This window comes from Podarcis melisellensis (genome assembly GCF_964234715.1).
Source record: "Podarcis melisellensis genome assembly, chromosome: 1".
Taxonomy (NCBI): domain Eukaryota; kingdom Metazoa; phylum Chordata; class Lepidosauria; order Squamata; family Lacertidae; genus Podarcis; species Podarcis melisellensis.
This window is the reverse complement of record NC_138528.1, coordinates 35,328,664-35,353,381: the sequence shown is the minus strand read 5'-3', so window position 1 is coordinate 35,353,381 and position 24,718 is coordinate 35,328,664. Positions and strand designations below refer to the sequence as shown.

The window sequence follows — 24,718 nt, the reverse complement described above, 5'->3', positions numbered from 1 at the left end:
ACTGCTCCTTACATTAGCTATATGGGGACACACATCACAGGAAACAGTATGAATGCAGGATTATTTTGTATTTTTTTAAAAAACCTTTTAGAATGTAGCTAAACCTCAGATGTGTACAATTGGAGACTTTAATTATAGAGGCACATGTACCTTCACACCTAGGCACCCAATTTTAATGGTCATTCACATACGACAAAACCAGATTAACTACCCAGCAATGCATGCTAAGTAGGGAGTCCTGGCCACTCCTGGATCCCTGACTCATGTGCCTATGTAATACTTGGTTGTGGCAAACACCTTACACCTTACTGTATTTTGCTGATATAACCCTAGATTACAAATGGATGAAGAATAAGCAGCAGCAGCCTGAAATGGTCCATCCGTCAAATTTATCCATTTCTCTCTGCGCACGTCTCCCACTTTCCGTTTCATTTTTATTTATTTTTAGGGGTAGTGTCCCCCATGTGGGTGCTGAAAACAGATTGAAGGGGGAACACGCCTCCTATTCCTAGAAAGAAGGCGGGGTCCCTCGCCAAGAAGGATGTGCGCGGCTTTGTATTCCCAAGGTAACAGCTGGAAATAAATAAGGTCGGGGGCTAAGAGCAGGTTGAGATCACCGTGTCCTTATAAAGATGATGCGACTCGCCCTCCCGGTAGGCCGGAGAAGCCTCCCAAATGTCCCGAGGGCTCTGGTAGCAGCCGCCGCCGCGAGCGGGAAAGTCGCCGTTGTCCCCCCCCCCCCGCCCTCGAGCCCCAGCTAACTGTCAGGGCGCGCGGACGCTGCGGAGTCGGTACTTTAAAATCCGGGGCCGGGGGGAGAAGGCAGCCCTCCCCTGCCTAGCCTGACAGGCCCAGGCGGGCGCCATGCTAGAAACCAAAATGGCTGCCCCGGGGAAGGCTGCCCAACCCGAGGAGCCGCGAGCGGGGGAACGTGCCGAGTGACGCCCGCCGCGCCGGACAGGTAACTTTCTCCGCCGCCGCCGCCGCCGCGTCGTCGTCCGCCCCGCACCCACCTCAGCCACGCCGCCGCAGTTCCCATCCTTCCCCATAACGGACAGACCCTCCTCGCCTCAAGCCAGTCGTTCTCTCTCATTGTGCTTGTGTGCGTCCCCTCCGCCTCACCTGGAGCTCGGCCCTTTCCACCTCCCAGTGCGCGCGCTCCATCTCGAAGCGGGCCCATTCGTGCTGGATGTAGTGCAGGATCCCCGGGATGGTGTAGTGTTGAGGCCGGGACAGCTCCGAGCCGCCGCCGCCGGGGCCCACCGCTTCCGGAGCCGCCGCTGCCGCCGGGCCTTGGGGTTGCTGCTGTGGCGGCAGGTTGCCTCCGCCGCCGGGCCCCGCGCAGCCTTGGCCGAGCAGCTGGGAGTTGGCGTTCCCTCCGGCGGGCGGCAGCGGCCCTTGCTGCTGCTGCGGCCTCGGGCTGGGCCCTGCCATGATCCCGCCGCCGGCTCCGGGATGTTCGTCCATTGTCTGTGGGGAGTCCTTCCCCCGCCTCCTCTTGCTGCTGCTGCTGCTCCGCCCGCCTGGTGTCCCGAGTCCGGAGCGGCGCTGCTTGTGGGGAGGGACCGGCCCGGGGGTGTCAAGGCCACGCGGAGCAGTAGCCGGGTGTCAGAGCAGCGCCGAGCTCCAGCCGCCGCTGCTGCTCTTGCCGCCGCCGCCGGCCGCCATTACAGTCTCAGCTCCATCATCAGCCGGACAGATTCACTCAGCAGCTCAGCTCACCCACCCACGGGGTGGGGAGGGGGAGGGGGAGGCGGAGGTACGCGGGGCATGCTGGGAAACGGCACCCGCCTTGCTCCGACACCCGCGCCGTCCTGCTGCACGCATGCGCGGGCGCTGCCTGAGAGGAAATTATAGAGAGGAAAGTAGGGGGTTCTTGCGCTCTGGGTGGTATTTGGTGTTCGCTGAGAGGAAAAAAAAAATCTCGCTCCTTCAGTCCTAAATCAGTTTCCCGCGGCTGACTTTTTAACTCCTCGGTAAAACTCGCTTGTCAGTGGCCAGGAGAGCCAGAGCTGCCCGCAGAGATGGTCGCTCTTTGGTTTTAAAGTGAGAATGACACTCGCACTTCACGTGTTCACTGTGCATTGTCCAGTTGTCATCCTCACGACAACCCTGGAAGGTAGGTCAGAATGTTTCCCCGTGTCGTGCGGTTGAGGTGAGAGAGTGTGGCTTGCCTAAGGCAACCTACTGAGTTCCTGGCAAATGTGACATTTGAACTGGGAAATTCCTTGGCATCTCAGTCTTTTTGCCAGTTTACACGATGGTGTAAACTGTTGATAGTTGTAGAGAGGGCTTTATTTAGCTCAGGAAGAACCACCAGGAGCATGTGAAGAACATATAAATTCAACAGTTATCTGACCATGCTAAGAGTGCATTTTCCATTTTTAGGAGAAAGCTTCCTATATCAAATGAGCCTCTTGCAGGGAATTTTTTTTTCTTGCCTGGCATTTTAAACAGCATCTATAATTGCTGGTAGTCTACAAAGCATCCACTCATTCTGAATGTCCAAACTGGCATTTTACCCAGCACCACAAACTCTGGCCCTTCTTCATCCCACTTCCATGAGATAAAGACATGGAAGGAATAAAAGGTTTTGTGACCCATTTTGAAAACTGTACCTTTCCCTGATGGTACATTTTTAAAAGATTGCAAAGGAGTGTATTCCATACTTAACTCCCTGCCACTTTAACAGTCTCTTGCTACTACTTTCTCTCCTCAGTTTATAATTTTTCAGTAGGCTGCTACTGTTTGTTGCTCCTTCAGCTCATTTAAAATGGTCTCCCCGATGATGGGCTGTGCCAGCAAAAGATTCTTGGCATTGCAGTTGCATTCCTCACATGTCTACAGCTGACTCCTTGGGGTGGACAAGAGGCTATTTCTCCCACCACACGCACAACACACCCTCCCTCCCCCAGGACATGAAACATGCGCTGATTTTGCCACTGCTGTTGTTATTATTACTCTGTCACCCAAAGTAGCAAGGCAGCAAATAGAAACCAGAGTACTGGCAGTCGGCAAACCAGGTGTCAAATTACTACTATGAGTATGGGATTAAATTAAGAGAGGCTAACCTCTGTAGAAGGAGGGAGAGCTTTCTGAGCAATCCCTTGAGGGAAACTCCATCACAGGGATGTTTAAAACAAGGTTAGTCAGAGCCGTAGGGAACATGCCTTCTTTAGCCTTTGGTAAACTACTCAGTCATCTTTGCAAACCATATCCTTAAAAAGGAGCAAGTTAATATGTAAGCTATATATAGGAGCGTTTTACAGCTACAGTGTAAACAAGTCACAAAATAAAATGTTTAATTGAAGGTATGAAATTAAAATACAGGAGTCTAGTGCTGACACACTTGTACTTCAAAGGAGGTTTCCTTTAAATAAAGTAGCTATTGCACTAAAGTGTTCTGTCGCATCCTAAGCACTGGATAATGAGCGAGTCACATTAAAAAAATGCTTTATTCTTCCAAAGTAAATTTGATACAAAGACCTGGACTTTTAAGGCTACAGTCATGAAACCATGGCTATAGGGGTCTTTTTCTGTTGTGGGCTGCATGGCCAGCAGTGGGGCAGAGACAAACATAAATGTTCTGGATTAACTAAACTGGAATAAAGTTTCAATTTCCTCAGATTAGAATTCCCAGCTCTATCAAGGTCTATTCTTAGAGGCATTATGCCTTTCTTGATGGATATATACAACAACTTAGATAGGTTCTTGGTCTGATCCAGTGGAGTACTTATGTAGAAGTATACCCTAAATGTTGAATAGGAAGTACCGGTAATAAAAGTACAGTGGTACCTCGGGTTACATACGCTTCAGGTTACATACGCTTCAGGTTACAGGCTCCGCAACCCCAGAAATTGTGCTTCAGGGTTAAGAACTTGCTTCAGGATGAGAACAGAAATTGTGCTCTGGCGGTGCGGCAGCAGCAGGAGGCCCCATTAGCTAAAGTAGTGCTTCAGGTTAAGAACAGCTTCAGGTTAAGAACAGACCTCCAGAACGAATTAAGTACTTAACCTGAGGTACCACTGTATAAGCAACAAGGTGGGAGTTATTAATGAAAGGCTACATATCCCTGAAAAGCCTAAAGTGTTTTTGCTAGTACACTCTGGACAGTTAAGCATTGCAAATGCATTTTAAACTTGCATTTTTATAATCCAAAAACAGTTCCCCCCCCCCAAAAAAAAATTGAACAGAAAACACTGGAAGGTGAGTTGGTTGCTAACTGTTTTCTAGATTCTCTTTGTAAAGTGAATAAACAGAGTATGACTGTTCCTGATGGCAACTATTAGCTTTTGTTGTTGTTTAGTCGTTTAATCGTGTCCGACTCTTCGTGACCCCATGGACCAGAGAACGCCAGGCACTCCTGTCTTCCACCGCCTCCCGCAGTTTGGTCAGGCTCATGTTTGTAGCTTCATGTTATTAGCTTTTAATGCTTATTAATTGATCACAGGTTTTTATAGATTATTTTTTATCATAATGACCTCAAAGTAATTACAATATAAAAATATTGATAAAACTCATAAAATACAATTGAAAAATAACATGCAGTTTCAGTTCCATTAAGAACACAGAGATCCAGATTCTGGAGGGATCGACACAAGTTTCATGCCCCAAAGACTTCAGAAAGTATGTGTCTTCACCATATGGCAAAGAAATCCCTTAATATTGAGGGCATCATGTTGCCAAGGGTAGGGAATTGCAAAGGTGAGCCACGACTACAGAGAGTTGGGATCTTCCAGATCCCAACACAACAAGCCATATTTATTGGCAGGACCAGAAGCAGAACCCCACTCTGCCGATCTCATGGTTTGAAACAGTCTACACCTAGATCCCTAGTCATGGAGGGCTTTATGTATTAAAGTGGCTAATTTGGAGTGTCTTCTTCTTTGACGATCACTTGTAGCCGAGTTAGATTGTCTTCCATGTACTGTACACGGTCTTAATGGTGTGTCCACAGGTGATTGTGGAGCCCAATTCTGGATCCACACGTCCTTCCACAGTGGAAGGCTCTTGTGGAAAGATAACTGTCCAGGTAGGAGAAGTGATTTATACTTTTCAACATTACACCACTGAGTTGGATTTGTGGCGCTGCAGAGGGGTTGTTTTATGTTTGTTGGTGCATAAAACTTTGGTTTTTTGGATGTTGAGCGATAGGCCAAGCTTTTCGTATGCTTCTTCAAAGATATTTAGGATGGTTTGGAGGTCATCCTCTGAGTGTGTACGCACTACGTTGTGTCACACCTACATTACTGAATCTTTTCATAACCTCATTCCCATAGCATAAAAAGAAGCATAATTAAATTCAAAAAATTAATCTGTATCAATAATTTAATCAATATCAACCCTAAAGTAAGGTTTGGAATCATATTCTCATCATGAACATGGCAGTTCATCATTTCCACCTGAATATTTCTGAGGATCACACTCTGCAATACCATTTTGGAGTGGGTTAATTAAAATAAATTCTCATAACCCTAAGGGGCATTAATTATGCTATCTTTATTTGCCTCTTCTATGGGCTAGAAGCTCTTGAGGCTTCCTTTTGAGTTTGTGTTGTTTACTTTTGATTCTGAAGTGGCCCATTCTTCAGTTGAAACCACATAACCTGAGGATACGTAAGAAAATTTATACTTTTTATACAACTCCTATAATTTTATGGAAGAGGAGACACAAATTGTTCCCACTCATCCCAGCATCTTGCTGTTGTTATTAAATATTATTATTATTAAATATATACACATGTATATAATTGAGAGAAAAATGAGGACACAATAAGGTTTATAATATAAGTTAGGGAATGGAGAGAGTGAAAAGAGAAACAGAACAGTCTCAGAGTTACAAACAACACAGTAATTAATTCAAATTGATGGGTAGCATGTTTAAAACAAACAAAAGGAAGTACTTATACAACACATAATTAACTAATAGAATGCATTTCTATATAATGTTGCAATTATTAGAATTAGTGGTGCTGAAAAGGATTAGGTAAATATGTGGAGGATGAAGTTCATCTGTAACTCATAACTATAATAACCAGAGCCACAGTGTTTGTGCTCAGAGACTGTGTACCATGTGCTTAATTCAAAACTAAGGTGTTGGGACAAAAATTTGTCTGGAAGTAATCCTCTCTGACCTGGAAGCTGTTTCCCAATAATTACAGAGGAAAGGCATGTAGCTCATGCTCAAAGACATGTGCTTCTTTATTTTAATCCCACATGTTCCTTGATCAACCTGGTTGTGCTGAAAACAGATTGTGCAGAGCAATTCTAACTTGGGAATAGAGTGGCAAATTCTCCCAATCCTAACTGGGGCATGGAGCAGCCAGGACAGAGGGTGGTAGCAGTCCGTCCCCCCACCCCCACCCCCTATTTTTGCTGCACTAGCTGCAACCTGGCACAGCACAGGGCTCAGATCAGGTTCTTCACTAGAAAACAGGCTGGCTTTGGAACCAGCAACTCTGTTGGCACAGTCCTGCTCTGCCCCTCAAACCCAGTTTTAGGACTAAATGTGATTATTGCCAGCAGGAGCACTGGTAAAAAGCAGTATGCACTTCATCGCCCTTTCGGGTCCACAGTGGAGGTAGACTTCTGTTGAATCCTTACCAACAGCAGTATGGGTCAGGGGTTAGGTATTTTTTTAAATAGAAAAGTTAAGTAGACTGCACCCAGTTCCTATGAAAATCACAGGACTTAGGTCTGGACTTTGTTATCCTGCTCAGTACTCTGTCCTTGATCAAAAAAACCTTCAACTCAATTGTCATAAAAATAGATCAAGTATAGGCATGTTCTGCAACCTTTCTGTGGACCATCCAAATGGAGTTAGCAGACCACAGTTGGAGAATCTTTGCTCTACCCCTAGGTGTTCTATCTAAATCCATTAACAATAGCCACAAGCCTGTTTGTGAGCTTTTAAGAGTACTCTCCTGACATGGGAGTGAAAGTTATTGTCAGCTCATGAGGAAAGAGTACCTCCTGTGATCTGTAAATAGCCTAATATTCTCTTAAACAGCTTCATATTTAAGAGCGAGCTGAGCTTTGCATTTGGCATAAAGACATATGCCTATATCTATAAATAATAATAATATAATTATTTTACACAGTGGCTGTGTTTCATAGCAAGAAGTTCCCCATGAGGAAATTCAGCATCCATCTATAAATAAAATCAAGCATTAAGCAAATGAGAGAGTGTAAAATACTGTACTTCAGAGCAGAGCCAGCAGTGAATCAGACAATGGTGGCTATTGTTACTATGTATAATGCAAATGCAGTGGGAAATATTACAGGTTGGTTCTCTCACCAGTACAGTCTTACCTTGGAAGTCAAACGGAATCCGTTCTGGAAGTCCATTCGACTACCAAAACGTTAGAAAACTAAATTGTGGCTTTTGATTGACTGCAGGAAGCTCCTGCAGCGAACCGCAAGCCACGGAAATCCTGTTGGACATTCGGGTTCCAAAAGAATGTTCACAAACCGGAATGATCACTTCCGGGTTTGCAGCATTCGGGAGCCAAAACGTCTGAGTTCCAGGTCATTCGGGATCCAAGATATGACTGTATCTTCAATTTGAAACCAATAGGAATTGGCCCTTCTGCCTCTGTCCAGTACTTATAATCATAGTTGATTTCTTTTATAATGTTACTGTGACATTCGCCCCAATCCAATTGCTCTGGGTAGATTGATAACTGTACAAATAAAACTGGGGTTGAGCCTCTCTAGGGTCTGGGGAAGTAAAGAGAAAGCCTATTAAATAAAGCTGTTTTGGACAATCCTAGAACAAGTCAGGGGACACGGGTGGCGCTGTGGTCTTAACCACTGAGTCTAGGGCTTGCCAATCAGAAGGTCGGCAGTTCGAATCCCCGCGACGGGGTGAGCTCCCGTTGCTCGGTCCCAGCTCCTGCCAACCTAACAGTTTGAAAGCACGTCAAAGTGCAAGTAGATAAATAGGTACCACTCCGGCAGGAAGGTAAACAGCGTTTCTGTGTGCTGCTCTGGTTTCGGTGTTCCATTGTACCAGAAGCGACTTAGTCATGCTGGCCACATGACCCGGGAAAACTGTCTGCGAACAAACGTCGGCTCCCTTGGCCAGTAAAGCGAGATGAGCGCCGCAACCCCAGAGTCGTTCACGACTGGATTTAACTGTCAGGGGTCCTTTACCTTTTTTAGAACAAGTCAATGATATAGTGAAATTATATTTACCAGATGGGATGTTAGAGGAGGGGTAGTACATCTGGTGGGAGACACGTTGTGCTCCTTTTGGGGTAGTTTGTCCACCTTTGGTCCCCACCCTGCACTTAGCTTTCATCTGTGGCTCCTAGAAGCTGTCAGCATATAGCAGTGGCCATACGCCAGGAATAGCTTCAACTGGCTGACAAAACCAGGTGAGGGTAGCTGATCGGTCTCAAACCCTTGGTGTGTTAGGGATCTTCCCTGCATGCAAAGACAGCTTCCATCAGATTGAGTGGACGACATCAATAGTGGGTCCAATGGTCAAGAAGGCAGTTTCTGCATGTGCTGTAGAGGGAAATGAGGGGCAGATGGGGCTCCACAACCTGGGAAGGTAGCCCATGTAGCAGAAGGAAACACTGACCCCCAAACCTCTGCTGCATTGTGATGATGATGATGATGATCAATAATTTATTTATACCCCGCCCATCTGGCTGGGTTTCCCCAGCCACTCTGGGCAGCTTCCCACAAAATATTAAAATACAATAATTAATCAAATATAAAAGCTTCCCTAAATAGGGCTGCCTTCAGATGTCTTCTAACAGTCAGATAGTTGTTTATTTCTTTGACATCTGATGGGAGGGTCTTCCACAGGGCAGGTGCCATGGTTCCCTGTAACTTCGCTTCTCGCAGTGAGGGAACCCCCAGAAGGCCCTTGTCGCTGGACCGGGCAGAACAATGGGGGTGGAGATACTTCTTCAGGAGAAGAAAAGGCTAAGGAGTAAACCCTACAGAAATCTGGAGTGGAGTCCCTAAGATGGTTGGGTGGTGCTTTGTATGCCGCCTCCTGGCAACTCCTGCAGCCAAGATGGTACCATATGTATTGCTCTGCTTCCCTTTGGACCACATCAGTAAGGCCGAGAAGGGGGCCTTGTCATCTGGGCTGCCCAGGATCTCCATACGCACTGCCCAGGCTTGCGTCCCAGTGAAATTACTTCAGTGCTGCCAACACAGCAGTTTGACTGGAGTGCCTGGTTTAGTCAATTTCAGTCTTGAAGGAAATTTCTTAATGGGAACATGTTCTTGAAAAAGAAGAGCTTTGTATTTTTGTATTTTTAAATGTGTGTGTGTATCTGTATCTATTTATATATATATATGTACATATATGAGTAAACAGCTATACTGCCAGCCATAACAATGTACAGTATACATTTCTGTTAAAGTTGTGCTGGTTGTGTCATTAGAACTAGTCTTTGAAATGCATTAGAAGTTTGTAAAACCAGTTTGATTAGATACTATGGCAGGACAGGAATATTGAGCAGGTCTACTGTGGGTAACTCCATAGTACAGTAGAATCATAGAATCATAGAGTTGGAAGAGACCACAAGGGCCATCGAGTCCAACCCCCTGCCAAGCAGGAAACACCATCAGAGCACTCCTGACATATGGTTGTCAAACCTCTGCTTAAAGACCTCCAAAGAAGGAGACTCCACCACACTCCTTGGCAGCAAATTCCACTGTCGAACAGCTCTTACTGTCAGTAACTATAGTGCCATCTCCAGTTCTTGGAAAAATTATAGGGTCTTCAATAGGAAATGTATACAATGACTCTCGTGGGCACCACCTTAAATACACATGCACAAAATAATGAAATCCATTATGCATTCTAAAGGTAACTGATACACCTCGGGTTAAGAACTTAATTCGTTCTGGAGGTCTGTTCTTAACCTGAAACTGTTCTTAACGTGAGGTACCACTTTAGTTAAGGGGGCTTCCTGCTGCCGCCATGCCGCCGTGTGTGATTTCTGTTCTCATCCTGAAGCAAAATTCTTAACCAGAGGTACTATTTCTGGGTTAGCAGAGTCTGCCACCTGAAGCGTCTGTAACCCGAGGTACCACTGTATTTTAGCGTTCTTGCCTCTAGAGAGGAGATGAGAGAACATCCAAACTTGAATATAGTTAATTAAAGTTCTTGATACTGGTCACTGACCGTAATAAAATGACTTGACTTGAATTAAAGTTAGTTACAGTGCCAGAATCACGAAATCAGGATGGGATGGACCCATTAGTTGCAAACAGCAGGGCAGGATCAAAGCAGCTGGGAGTGGTGTTCCACATATACTTCTGCTTGTTCAGCCCTGTTTCCCCCTGCAGCTCTTGTGGCTTCCCAAAAGCCCCAGATGGTTTAGAGATCTTCCACAGATGCATCCAGTGCTGGAATTTGTGACACACACACCCCACGCACGACAGTGTTTCATTCACACACAGCTCTTTAGATCTCAACTTATCTCTACTAAAACTATCCGGGAAACTAATTTTCTAATTATTCTTCATGAGATTAGGCTGTGAAAGACTTACAGCATACCTTTAGACATTTGTTCTTTCTGGAAGATGATAAACTAGGCAAAATGTGATTTAAAAAGCACAACAAGAGTTGTTCTTAGCTGATTTTGTTTTCTGGAAGTGAAACAAACACGATCTCTGTTTCAGACATGATGCAAAGCAGGAAATTCTTCTGTGCACAAGCAGGGAGGAGCAAAGGAGCCCTCTTAGGCACATATACCATTAACTATGGTTTACTATGATGTGTGCACAGGGCCATTATGTTACCACAAAATGGTACATACAAATGGAAAAGTTATGAATAAAAACTATGGGCTTAAACTATTGAACTAGAGCTTCCTTGAAGAACTGATAAAGGTTCATCTAAACTGTATTTAGCCTTTAGAATCCAAAGTTAAGTTGAACACTGAGTTATAAAAATGTAAGCAGCCATTTGTTATTATTACTTTAACATGGGTACGGCTGATGACTTATCTTAACCAGGGCTGGAGAAATGAAACCATCACACCTGTCTACAGACTGAGTTTTGCAACAATTACTCATGCTAAAAGGGTATTCATGGGAGCGATTCAGTTTGGATTTACTGGAACAAATGAGAGGCATGTTCACCACATTGTGAGCAATAGATGCACTACTGCTACTTGATACTGAAGTTGCTGCTGTGGAGGAGTGCCTAGAGAGGGGTGGTGTGAGAACAGTAGTTCATTTAGTTTGCTTGAACTAGGCGAGGAACTGGCCTAATACATGACATGTCAAAACATAGCATGATAGTGTCTGGGTGGTAGGTAAATGATGAAATTTGCTCTACAAAATTAACATGATAATGCCTCATGATTATTTCATAAGTGGGTCATGAAAGTCACCCGGGAGAAGTTCAGCCTTTATAAAGGTATTTTGCAAACCTTGGCTGATGGCATGGATCGCACTAGGTTCCAGTGTAGTCTGGAATTGGCGAAAAGCATAGATGTGTGACTTCTTGGACCCTTCACTTTTTAAAAGTTGCTTGTTAACTCCCCCACCCAGGTAAGGGTAAGGGGGGGCGTCACTCTGTGAGGCAGGTTAGGCTGAGATAGAGTGATTTTCCCAAAACCACATAGTGAACTTAATCACTGAGTGAGGATTAGACCACGTGAGCTAGATATGGAACAAAGAGCAATGCCCTAGGCAATTATGATAGGTTATTACCAATTTCTGCCTTTTATCTTTATGAGCTTTATATGCTTGGGGTTAAGAAATGCTGAAGAACACATCTAGAATTAATGGCAATATATTATAAAAATAGCCCGATACTATAATTTGCCATTATAATAGGCTTCAGAATAAATGCACCCTATCTCCCCCCTCCCCATCTTTTGGTGGTTGGCACATTAATGCAGAAGGAGGGGGGCAAATGCCCAGAGTTCTAATTTCTAACTTTTCAATTTTCTGCAGAGCACTATTTTTCCACAGTAACTAGCTGTGCATTTCCTCCCACATGCCTGCTAAACATATCTCCTTGCTGGAATTTGCAGAGTGGGAGGGGTTTCGTTCTGGGAAATGTCTGCTTATACTTTATATGCTAGTAAAGCATTTTGTAGCAAATGTTGAGGGGAGCACATCTAAAGCTTCATCCCAGCATGGGATCCCAGCATGGGATCACCTACAGGCAGCTGGCTGGAATGTTTTATGTGGCTTTAGAAGCCTCGTTCACCTGAACCCACAGTCATAGTCTAGAAAAGGTTGTCCTTAACCCAGTGCCAATTCAAAAGATGAAGCTATTAATTTCCTTACAGTTTTATTTAATCTCAATTTCAGTTTTGACCATCTAGCCTTGAAAGAGCTGACAACGAATCATGATCAAGTTTTTTCTTATGGTGAACAAGCAAGGGCAAACAAGACTCTCTCGATATTATGAATACATGGACCTTCATAAACGGACGATACTAGAAGCTGAAGTAATCAAGCATTGCCTTTCCCGTTCAAAGGAGCAAGTATGTCTTTTTATGTAGACATTTTAGGGTCAAACAATCTGAGTGGGGCAGACCTATGACTTTGAACTTGAACCTTCCCCAAGTTCACAGCAGGGGTACATTCTGTGTATAGCACAAGTGTGTGTATTTGAATGGGATTTGGCATGCAAAAGGTTTGTGCACACAGGATGTTTGAATCTCCACCTAATCTCTGCTCTTCCCCACAGCCACTTTTGTCCCAACTTCCAACATTAGAGCTTGGCTGGGGGGGAAATGACCTCAGGAAGATGGACTGGGGCAGCGGTGAAGATGGTTCAGCATCCCTTGCCTGTACAACCCCTTTGCTTTTTAAATGGCACTCTCCCACCAATTTATGTTGTTTAAAAATTAACTCTTGAATGCTGCATGTTAGGTGCTATTTGTGCCCATATATATAGTATGATGTTCACCCCCTAATATGGTGGCTCCCAACTTTGGACCTCCTGATGTTTTTGGACTACAACTCCCATCCCTCACCACTGCCCCTGCTGGCTAGGGACAATGGGAGTTTAGCCTAACAACATCTGGGGGGCCTTTTTCAGGGGGAACTCATAGGAACTCAGTCCTGGCACCTCTCAGGTGGGCACCATTGCCATTCTAAGAAAACGAGGGAGATGTTTATGGTGAGTTCCAGCACCTCTTTCCCTAGAAAAATAGCACTGTCAATAAATGCTCTAATATGTTAATTCATATAGGTCCACTCCATATAGAAATATGTGCTCTGTCAAGAAAACCATCTTTTTTATTGTTAACCAATCCTTCCTTCATCTGCAATTTAATTTTGAAACCCTTTTCATTTCAACAAGACAGTGGAAAACTTTGGGGGGGTGTACAGTGGTACCTCGTGTTGCGTACCATCCCCCTTATGAATGCTTCGGGCTATGCGCTCCACTAACCCGGAAGTAGATGCCCCTTGTTGTGAACTTTGCCCCGGCATGTGAGCGGAAGTCGTGCTCCGGTGGCACGGCAGCAGCGGGAGGCGCCATTAGCAAAAGTGTTTCTCATGTTACAAGCGGTTTCTGGTTACGAGTGGACCTCTGGAACGGGTTAAGTACGGATCACGAGGTACCACTGTACTCTAGGCACCAGGATAGTTTCAAGATCCTAGCAAAGGCTATGACACTGACTTTGAGTCATCTCAGGTTTTTTTAAGGATCAAGCTAGATGTGATAGTGGTGTGTGAGCGATATGTTGTTTACTTAAAAACAAGGGGTGGGAAAGCATGTGAGGAACAGATGACATTAAGTAAGGGGAGCACAACTTTACTGGCTCTCCTTTGTTTTAAGCAGTTTTCTCTCAGTTGAGCTCCAATGAAAGACCTGGGCTGGGAGAAACTGCTTAAGGCAATGGAGTGCAACAACATAAAGAAGGGGGGCCTGGTTTTGTTACACACAAAACACACGCCAGTGGGCTGTTTTACAAGTAGAGAACAAACCTCCACCCATCCTTGTTTTATATGTAAACGGCATTTTTAGAACTGGTAAATAAAAACAACATTGGCATCAATTGTTCTTCCCTTTAATAACTTACTTAGCCTGCATAAACTAAAAACTGTCCAGATGAAATATTCAATAAGCAGATAAATATCTACAAAAATGTGTCATCCATCAAATTTTATCTATGTCTTTTTTTTAGTGTTCCTTTATTGAATACAAAGATTTTAAGCTGGTGTACAGGCAATATGCTGCTCTTTTCATAGTGGTTGGAATTAATGAAACCGAGGTATGTGTTTATTTCTTAACTATGTAAAGAAAAAACAAATATTGATCTATGATCTAAAGACAAATACCGAACTTGATATATGCCCATTGCTTCAGTTTCTTCCTGGTTTCCATATGTGATCCAGTTCCTTTTATTGTGCCCTTCATTCTGCAATATCTAGCTCTCCCACAATGTAGTTGCATCATAAGAGATGAAGGAAATGCAGCATAGTCCCTTTCAGCGAAACCAAGACCCCTATGGCACCTCAGAGACAAGCAGGGTGTCATGAGCTTTTGTAAGCAAGACCCTGCAAATAGAGACTTGACAAGAGACCAGGGTGCTTTCAGGTGGGTGTTTATCGTTGGATTGGTACACCACATGCAAGCAAACCTTTTACAGCACCTATACAATGTCATCATCGAAAAGCCAGCCTGTATTTTTTTCTCATGTAATATGAATTTATTATTTTGAGGGGAAATCTGATAAGCTAAAAAAAAACCCTGTTGCTCACAACCCACTAGTGATATCTCAGTGACCTGTTTACAAAGGAAGCACCTTGAGAAATTGTTTTATTCATGTATGTATTTACAACCTTTCTGGACTGCCTTTCGTCACATAACAGTCATCAAAGGACAATTTTCAAGCACAATATAAAACATCATACGACAGAAAACGACAGTGAAACACAACAATCAATAATATCAATCATCAATAAAACATAGCAGCATAAAATAAGCCTGAGGCCTTGGTCAGTCTCTTCTAGCCTCTTCCAAAAGCCCAGAACATCAAGTATGTTTTAACTTGACAGTAAAATCCCAGCTAGGATGCCACCATCCATTTTGCCAGGGAAAGAGTTCCATAATACAGGTGCTACTACAGAGGAAGCCCTGTCCTGTGTCACCACACAGCCAGCCATGCCTGCCTGAAGGACACCAAGCAGTGTGCCCTGCCAATCATGGGGTCCAGGCCATTCTGAGCACAAACATCAGCATTGGCATGGTCTGCGTGCAATTAAACCTGATGTGAAATTCAGTGTGTTATTGTTTGTAATGCTGCCCTGGTACACTCTTTTGAATTTATACTGCTGGTGCAGTGAATTTTAAGGTCTAAGGATCAGACTATTTGTTTTGTTTCCTAAAACGGATAACAAAAATAACAACTGTGAGCTTTATAAGTAATGTGGAAAAGTTAACAGATCACTGGTTTCTCTGATGTTCCAATTGATTTTCAGAATGAAATGGCTGTCTATGAACTCATTCATAATTTTGTGGAGGTTTTGGACAAGTATTTCAGTAGAGTGGTAAGTATGATATTGAACCAAATACAAACTCTTCTCTTTTTTAGAAAGCTTTCATATGATTTATTATATCATAGACCTATTAGTCTGAAACATTTGCACCATGATAGAGTGCAGATATTTGACCTTTGGATTTATTTTTATCGAAAGACATCAACATTTAAGTCATTGGGTATTAAGCAAGTACACAGGTGGCTCAAGTCTGTATTATTCCACATGTATAGAATTCTAGCTTTGTAGCTGCCTTGGAAATTGAGGAGAAATTGAGCAAAAGCTAAAGGAGAGCTTTGATAACTTGCTCCCAACTTTTGGATGCTTCTATTGGGACACCAGGAGAGGTCCAACATCTGAATGTAAGCTCTGCCTATGTCATTAGATAAATATAGCACTTTGAAAGAATCTTTGAAACTCACAAATCTAAAAATACTGAGATGACAAATCATCTCTCTAGTAAAGGACAGATGTTCTTTTCTTTCCCACAGTTTGTTCTTTCCTCCTCCATTATCATCCTAGCTTGAGATACTGCCAGAATTCTGCAGATATTATATGTTAATTTTACTTTCACTAGCTCATCTCTTGGGAATTAACAGTTCAATTTGTTATATCATTTATTTGTTCTCTGGGTTACAAGCAATTAAAATAGAAACATGCATGATACGATGTACCACACTTTTCAACCCTTTTAGATTGAAAAAGCCAGCAGCTTCGAGCAAGGCCAGTCTCCATGGGGTGGTGCAAATTGTACATTAGACTCCATCCTCAGCCAATAGATGTTCATTCAGAAATAGAGATATACCCACATCTGTTGATTGTTATAATCACAATTCAGTCAAAACTGGTATTAGGAGGCAGTGCTTAGAATAAGGCAGGCAGATTTTTAGGAAATGTGCTTTCTTAAATGGGTGGCAGCTTCACATACGCATGTTAGGGCTTTCACTGTGTGCATTATGGTCAAAAATCAAAATAAGCTTTATTGTACTAGCTGAAGGCCATGACAAAACCATACAAACACTGTCAGGAAACTAAATATCTATATAAACTATATAACTGTTATATAAAAAGCAGAGCCAATGAATTGAACCATCAAGATCATAAAATGCAGATGCACGTGTGTTCACATTATGATGCCCGACATGCAGAAAGATACACGTTCAAGGAGGAATGCCATGGCTATTTTTAACACTGCATCGCCTCATAACACACCAGCAGAAATGGACACACAGCCAGGACTTATGTGTCTTCCAGCAATTTGGCAGAAGTGCAAAACAATTCAACTGCCCACTATCACCAAAAACAATCAGAGTTTTTATACCTGCAAAAGGTAGTTTTAAAAGTGAGACCAGTATCTGGTGGAAACTCCCACTCAAAAGAGGGCTGCTCAGTAGGATATCCCATAGTTTAGGGCTGTGCATCCTTGCCTCATCCAAAGCATAGCAAAAGACATGAACAACTAGTAGATGACAGTATGCAATAGGTCTTGCTTCACAACAGTGTGGGGAAACTGTGACCCTCCAGACATTGTTAGACCCCCAACTCCCCTCAGACCCAGCCAAGGATACCCAAAGGTAGGGTTGCCATATTTCAGAAAGTGAAAATTCAGACACAAAAGTTGTATGGGTTGCCATATGTCTGGATCTTCCTGGACATTACAGTGATTTCTGCCCAGACACTGTTTCCAGTGGCCGAATCCTGCCTATGTCCAGGAAATTCTGGATGTATGGCAGCCCTACCAATAGCTGAGGATGATGGGAGTTGTAGTCCCTTAACTCTGCTTTACATTTAAAAAGTTGTACTGAAAATGGCTGCAAAGGATGAGTGAATGTTTACAAGCTCCGTGATAATCCCTTGGACCAAAAACCAATATACAAATAAACTTTAAAAACACTAATAATAGTGTACAATAATGTACAGTAGTCAGAAATGGAACAACATCAGTCCTTTGATCTTGCTGAAATGTCCCTTTTCCTCTTCTTTTTTTAGAGTGAATTGGATGTATCCTTTCAGTTTTCTCTACTTATGTTCCTGCTCCTTCCTGCATCTGCTAGGCTGCGTGGCATTCGTAGGAATCAAAATGTTGCCACGATTGGATTAAACTGTTCAGCAGAGGTGACTGAGCCATATGGATGGATGGTTTGAAGTATGTGAATAATATGTGAATAGTGACAATGTGGAGGTAATTTGTTAAAAGGCTGGTGATATGGATGGTGATATGATAGTAGATGCTGGGAAATGGAGACATTTTGTCTAAAGGTAGGAAATTCCCCTTGCTCTATTTGCTGCATGCATAACTTTAATAGATTTCAATGCATGAACACAGTAGCTGTGATAGAATCTGTTGCTGGGCAAAGGAAGAGCTCTGCCCTCAAAGGAACCGAGCTCCGAGCATTTATTCCTACCATTGAAAGGGATCTCTCTCTCTTTCTCTGATTGCTATCTGCGTTTCAATGGCAGAGGCATCTGGACAAAAGTCTCAAATGGAGATTTCAGCACATGGGGTGAATTGATACAGGAGAAGACTAGGGATGCAGATTAATGCAGTCTGCTTGCTCATTACAGCTGTTAAAGTTCAACCGAATGACCATCTCCTTCTGCACGAACCTGCCTGAGCTGACCACAGTGTTTAGTATCAGATCCATTCATTGATTCTGCTGGCATAATGTAGTGGGAGAGGATTTGAGATGGTTGCTGATGACCCAAATGGGTTGGGTAACATCTCTCTCCATGTGATGGAGGCAGGAGAGCAAATAACTCTGGGAGGCAGGCGCAGTCCCCTCAGTTTTTTCTCTCCTGCCTGACGGGACAGGTTTTTCTTCTTATGAGAGTTATTTTCTGTCATACTTTCAATGCTACTTGGAGGTGTTATGGGTGTGTGTGTCCCCCATGATCTGGCCCTGTTTATTTAAGGGAAGTGGAACTACGTCTGTAATATTTGGGGAAGACAAAAGGGGACATTCCAGGTGAATCCCCTAACATATACCCCTGGGTGAAAAATATGCCAAGCCCGGAAATGGTACACTACGTTTCCCTGTAGCTGTCCTGACACCTTCTACCATCATCAGCATGAGATCAGCAGGGCTGAGGATTTGGCAGTTTCACAACCCAGATTCTCCCACTTCTACCCTTTTTGGATTGGAGAGCAGTGAGGGGAGCATCAGAAGTGGATGGTCCTGAGAAACCAACAACAACAACACCTGTGTTGATGGAAGTAAGACAATTAAAGGGTGACATTACAAACACTCTCCCAATTGCATGCTAAATAATTGTATGATTAGCTCAGTCGGTAGAGAATGGGACTCTTAATCTAATCTTAGGGAAGGAAATTTTGCAATGAAAGGGAGGCTCCATTACATTTGAGTCAGGATTCCACTTAAAGAGGAAGCTTATTAGTATCCTCTTAATTAAGAGTACACATAAAGCAAAATGTTTTCAGTATTGTAACTGCAATACAGCAAAATAAAATAAAAAATACATCTTTGTGGAAATATTCAGAATTTAAGCATTCCCTCACCCCCCCCCAATAAATTAATATCTCAAGTTTTGCTACTTAGCATGCTGGTGTATTTGACAAGTCCCAGCTATGTGCATGGAGAAGTGGGTGGAATTGTATTAAGCTCTTTAAAACAACTGCAGTAGGTGCTGATATCTGGGAGAGATGAGTCATTAAAAAAGATTACAAAAGCAACAGTTGAAAGTTATCACATCAAGTTTGGTGTGGCAAAACGGATCTGGAGTGGGAGTACATTATTTTTTAATGCCTGTATTTCCACAGAACAAGAGAGCAGTTTTTCACATGAAAGTAAGACATAGATGACCTGCTCTGTAAAGCATGAATTGCTGCCTAGGTTGCACTCCCATGCACATGTACTTATAAGTGTGGCTCTTTGAGCACAGCTGGACTGACATCTAAGTAAAGAAACATAGGTTGGTGCTGTGCATTACATTACATAAAAGCATTTAAGAAGAACATATCCATTTTCAGGACAAGTTACTGAACTTAGCTAACACACAGGCACTCTCTCCATTGAAGATGTAAGCAGGTGTACAATAAACCTTTTATCGTAAAGGCACTAGCTTCCATTGTGCTTTGATTTTCCCAACAGAAACAGAACCCTGGGTAAGTGCCTGGAACCCCCTGGAATATTGCTACTGCTAGGCAGAGACTGGGGGTGACACGCAACCTTCACAACATTACTTAAAGAAAATAAAGTCCAATAGTGCAGGGAGATGCAGTCCATGGCATTCCCACAGTGACAGTGGCAAGGTTAGCGGAGCCCTGGGTTGGCAATCTTGCAGGGCCGCTGACACCCTGACTACCCCTCCACAGCCTCCCTCTGATCTCCTCTCTATCCCAATGAGCACAATGGCCTCTCTTTACTTCAAATCAACATCACGCTAAGATGAAGGAGAGGTTCATCTCTTCCAAGCCCAGCAGTAGGCTAGGAAGGAAAACCACACTCTTTGCTGTTCAGATATCACGTTCTTAAAATCTGAGATGACATTTTCCCTCCCCATCACAGTGCTGGGCTGGGAGGAAGGGAACTTCTCCCAGCTGCATGTTGTGATGGGGAGGAAAACCTCTGTCTCTCTTTTTCTGCTCAGTCTGAGGAACCTCTCATTCTATCCCACTGTTGAGGTGTTGAGGAAAGCCCTCTCCTCAAAGGTACCATTGCTGGGAGGTCAGAGCACTCATTTATGTGTGGTGAGACCTAAGATCTTATAGCAGTAGCATCACTGGTTTTGCCATCAATCTTGGGGGGTGGGGGCCCTACACAGTTTCCTCACTTTTAAGCTAAAGACTTGCCACTCTTCAGCTGCGGTCCATCAAAACTTAAAGACCAAAAGCTTTGGTAAGAAAATATTTGCCAGAACCAACTTAATGCCCAAGCATTAAATCACATCAATGCACAATGCTTCTAATAAAACACAGGTATTTTTGAGGCATATGCTAATGGAAGCAAATATATTTAGTGACTGAAATAGCTATGCCAGTCACTGAGCCAAAAACTGTTTTGTCTTGGGGTGACACATCTGGCTGTATGAAACTTGAGAAAATACTAGGTATAAAAATCACCAGTGGTAAGTAGAAGTAGAAGACAGGAGTGCCTGGCATTCTCTGGTCCATGGGGTCACGAAGAGTTGGACATGACTAAACGACTAAACAACAACAACAAAGTAGATATATCACCAAATTATATTTCGGCCTTGTGTTTGAATAAAATATATTTCAAAGTATGTTCATATGGCCTACCTTTAGTAACACCTTGCCCTCTATTTGAAGAGCAGTTCAGAGTTTTGTTTAAAGATAAATAACCTTAAGAAGAAAACGTGGGGGCTTTGAAGTTGGTCATAAACATTGAGCAATAGGACAGCAAAGACAGGTCACCGGGACACAGTCTTCCCTTCTGTGGTGAGATGTAGGGTAGTTTTACTAAAATTATAGCAATTTTGCAATTTCTCTTCTGTCTATACCATATTTGCACTAGTTCACCACTGTGCTGTATTTATTTGGGAGGTTAAGGGGAGGCTTTGGTGAACGGGGAAGAAGGGTCTCGCTATGTGTGACAGTTTTGGCACTGAGAAGGGAAAATGTTTTAAAACAATGACAGAAGTTTGAGTAAAGCAAGGATGAAGAAACACTGAGAGGGAAATGGCAGTTTCCAAAAATGGCAGAGGTTTGAATGTAGCAGGGATGGATAGACAACACTGAGGGTTTTAAAAAACCCAATAATAATAATAGTTAATAATAATAAATTATTATTTATACCCCACCCATCTGGCCAGGTTTCCCCAGCCATTCTGGGCTGCTTCCAACAAAATATTAAAATACAGTGGTCTGTTAAACTTCAAAAACTTCCCTAAACAGGGCTCCAGTTTTAACCAGGAGAAATGGGTGCAAAATAGAAGCTAATGAAACAGAGTATTTTCTAATGGCCTTATCGGCATGCTCAAACATTGTTTCAACCCACCCCCACGTTCTTCTCTCTTCTTGGTGAACTCAAACTTTTCTCTCTTCCATTCCTCAGCTTCCTTATGTGTGTGAGAGAAAGAAGGTGGAGCCCTCAAATATTCCATAGTACCTTCACATAATATAGTTCACTCCCAGTACCATGAAGTTCCAGATTGAACATAGCAATTTAGAACAGATATTAACAAGCAAACACCCTTATATGTATAGCACCCATTTTATGCAATCCTGTGTCTTTCATTTTTTTTTAACCATGTATAAGTTATAGCCTGTTCCTTCAATGGTAAATACACAAAATGTTTAGTGACCAGCTGTAGTTACCAAGGAAGATACATGTTCAAGTTCATGCTCATCATAAAGTTTGCTGGGTGGACCTGAGCCAGTCCCTCTCTTTCAACCTAACATACCTCACTGGATTGTTGTAAGGATAAAATGGGAAGGGGTAAGATAATATATACTGACCTGCGTTCTTTGGAGAATGAATGGGACAGCGGTGTTAGTTAATTAATTAATATACAGTTACAGGTTTAGGGATATACATATCTTAACCTCAGATCACTGAGATTTAAAATCCCAAGGGTGGAGTTAGGCCAACTAAGCTACTAGCAGTGGGCCTGATCTGGGCCTCTCAACTGGAGCTAGTGCAGCTGAAATGCTCAAATTACCACCTTCCACTCTGGCCAGGGCAAGCATGTGGGCTTCAGATATGGTAGTGGCTCTGCCACCCAGTTTAGCCCAGCTGAACTGAGCATTGCAGCCTAAGGTTGCCATCTTTAAAAAGGAAGTAGTAATATTTATTATATTGGTTTCCCCAAAAGATTAGCAAACAGTACTGTACAGGTTTGTCACTAGTTTATCTCCCAGCATATAGCCAATTAACATTCTTTCAATATAATACTGCAGTATAATCCTGATGTGAAAATTCCTGGTTTACTCTCTGAACCTTTTGGTAAAATTTCATTTAAAAAGATAAGAAAGCCCTTTAGAGTCTGATTCATTTTTAAGTGAGGGTTGGGCGTTGGACCGATGCTGTCTGCAAAGGAGTGGCATCGTTTAGCTGCAAGGCTTTCACAAGAGGACCCAGCATGCTTAAAAGAGCCAAGCAACTTGCCCTGCACCTTTGGCAAGAGCAGCTGGGGCAGATGAGGAAGGAACAGTCTGAGTGGGGAGGGACGGACTATGAGCTGCAGTCACTTGATTCCCAATAGCAGATGAAGTACTTGTTGGTGGAATGAAGAGTAGCTAGTTGTGGAATGCTGCCCAACAGGGTGGGGCAGCTCATATCTCACTGGGGGAGAAAAGAAGCCTCCTTGGGCTTCCAGTCATAATACCAACCTCCAGTTATCTCTGTAGAAACATTTTAAAGACACTTGACAGTAAGATGGAATGCATGTCTCATCACATCCTGAACCAAGGAAGCAAATGTTGAGATTCTTTATTCTTTGTTCAGGGGCTTCGTTTTGTTTTCAGGTGGGGAATGCTGCGATTAATACAGAACGTGTTCTAGCTGTTTGCTGGCTAAGTTAGTAGTACTGAAATGTTAGATCTCTGCGGACCTCTTTTAAATTTCAGATTACACAGCTGTTCCGGCTGGGGCTGATGGGAGTTGCAGTCCCAAAGATCTAGTTGAAAAGATCTGGCGGGCACCAGGTTGGGAAAGGCTGGTATGGATTCTTACATCTCAGTGCACCCGTATTTCCACCATATGTGGTAAATACTTTAATGCAGTAAGAAGACACCTTCAGCAGGTCAAGTGAAAGATAGGAAGGGTTTTTTCAAGCAGTTGTGATGTTTTCTCAGTACAGCTGTTTGCAAGTTAAGGCATGTCTGGAACCGTGAGGGACTGAAAGCTGCATACACAAATTTTTCATTTGAGCACTTAAGCAGAGGAAGAATGTTTTTACAGCACTGATTCCACCTCATTTACACATATAATTGCACTATTATGGGGAAAATAGGGGACTAGGGATCTCTGTCCAGGGTGACTCCCCTCAGACTACAATTCCCAGGAACATTTTGGGGAAGCATGAGACTGATTTCTTGTCACTGATTTGCCCTAGCAGAATTTGTTAACCATTATTTCCCTTGTGTTCTGAATGGTCACTTTGCTAAGCAACTGCTAAACATATTGAAGCATTTTAAAAATTAATTTGAAAATCAAGCTTTTGAGTGAAACTTTACACAATTATTCTGGATTGGCTCTCTTAATGCAAGTCACAATAGGCTGATAGCTGTTAGAATAAGATTGGTGTTAACCAACATCATTTGCTACTTCTGCTATTTCTCTTTTCTACAGCTCTTTTAATTTACATACTATTATACACAATAACTATATAGTCGGTAGTGAAACTGGAATTACAGTACAATGTTATAATTGTTGCAGTTACCGAAAAACTCATTAGAAAGTTCATCTGTTAAGCACTTAGATTAAAAAAACAACAAATTTGAGTTCTGGCATTTTCCAGTTTAGTCCTGCTTATTCCAAAAGAAATTCCTTAACTTTATATGAACACAGATCATGTTCAAATTGGACAGAGTGCACATAATTTTGGATGAAATGGTATTAAATGGTTGCATTGTAGAAACCAATAAGACCAGAATTCTCGCACCTCTTCTTGTTCTTGACAAAATGGCTGAAAGCTAGGAAGACTATGCCAGTGAAGGGTGTGTTCGCACAGAATTCTTCAAAACAGAAAGAAGGAACAATGAACTCTGAGGATTCAAAGGCTGGTCTTGCAACATTCCAAATGGGCTGAACTGAACCTTTTCATGCTAAAAGACAACTGAAGGAAGCAGGTGCCACACCTTTACTATCTACCTATGAAAGGTTAATTAGTTACTGCTTTATGTTTTTAAGATAACAAAATATTCCCATTGTGTAGTCTGTAATCCAGCTGGTGAAATAAATACTCTTTAATAATATATCCGTGTCTCTCTTTTCATCAAACAAAATTAATAAGGCAGGCTGGGAAATGCTAAAAAAAATAGACAGGTGTTGTCAGGGGCTCAGGAGCAGAGGCACAGGGGAGAGAGGAAATGGAGAGCGAAGGGGAAGAATCTGAGGGCAGCGTAGGGGAGTATGACAGTGACCCGAGAGATTCCATGAGCTTCTCCAGCGAATCAGAAGATTCTCAGAGGGGGGCGCCGATGGCCAGGGCAAGGGGGGTCCTAGGGGGGACGCACCAGAAGCAAGGGGCCAGCGGGGACTCCCAAAGCAGCAGCGGGAGATCAGGACCAGCTTCCCCACCAGAGCGTAGTGGGG

At 43.1% G+C, this 24,718-nt stretch overlaps 2 protein-coding genes across 9 annotated transcripts in view; one reads left to right on the top strand and one right to left on the bottom strand.

Annotated features, from left to right (window-relative positions):
- The window catches only part of STRN3 (striatin 3), a 42,448-nt gene extending 40,740 nt beyond the window's left edge, over positions 1 to 1,708 (bottom strand). For all 4 annotated transcript variants that reach the window (XM_081917672.1, XM_081917674.1, XM_081917673.1 and 1 more), the window contains exon 1: positions 1,123 to 1,708. In XM_081917672.1, the coding sequence (XP_081773798.1) occupies positions 1,123 to 1,467 (345 nt within the window). In that variant the 5' untranslated portion in view covers positions 1,468 to 1,708. The remainder of the gene's footprint in view (positions 1 to 1,122) is intronic.
- On the top strand, positions 309 to 24,371 carry AP4S1 (adaptor related protein complex 4 subunit sigma 1). Of its 5 annotated transcripts, none has more exons than XM_081917722.1 (6): positions 309 to 566; positions 12,300 to 12,475; positions 14,129 to 14,215; positions 15,426 to 15,494; positions 17,472 to 17,483; positions 23,972 to 24,371. In XM_081917722.1, the coding sequence occupies exons 2-6, from the start codon at positions 12,338 to 12,340 to the stop codon at positions 24,098 to 24,100; spliced, it is 435 nt and encodes a 144-aa protein (XP_081773848.1). In that variant the 5' UTR covers positions 309 to 566; positions 12,300 to 12,337; the 3' UTR covers positions 24,101 to 24,371. The 5 variants fall into 5 exon arrangements, with proteins under 5 accessions (XP_081773848.1, XP_081773846.1, XP_081773850.1 ...); XM_081917720.1 differs by lacking the exon at positions 309 to 566 and adding an exon at positions 702 to 961; XM_081917721.1 differs by lacking the exon at positions 309 to 566 and adding an exon at positions 1,831 to 2,119.
- Positions 24,372 to 24,718: the final 347 nt, after the last annotated feature.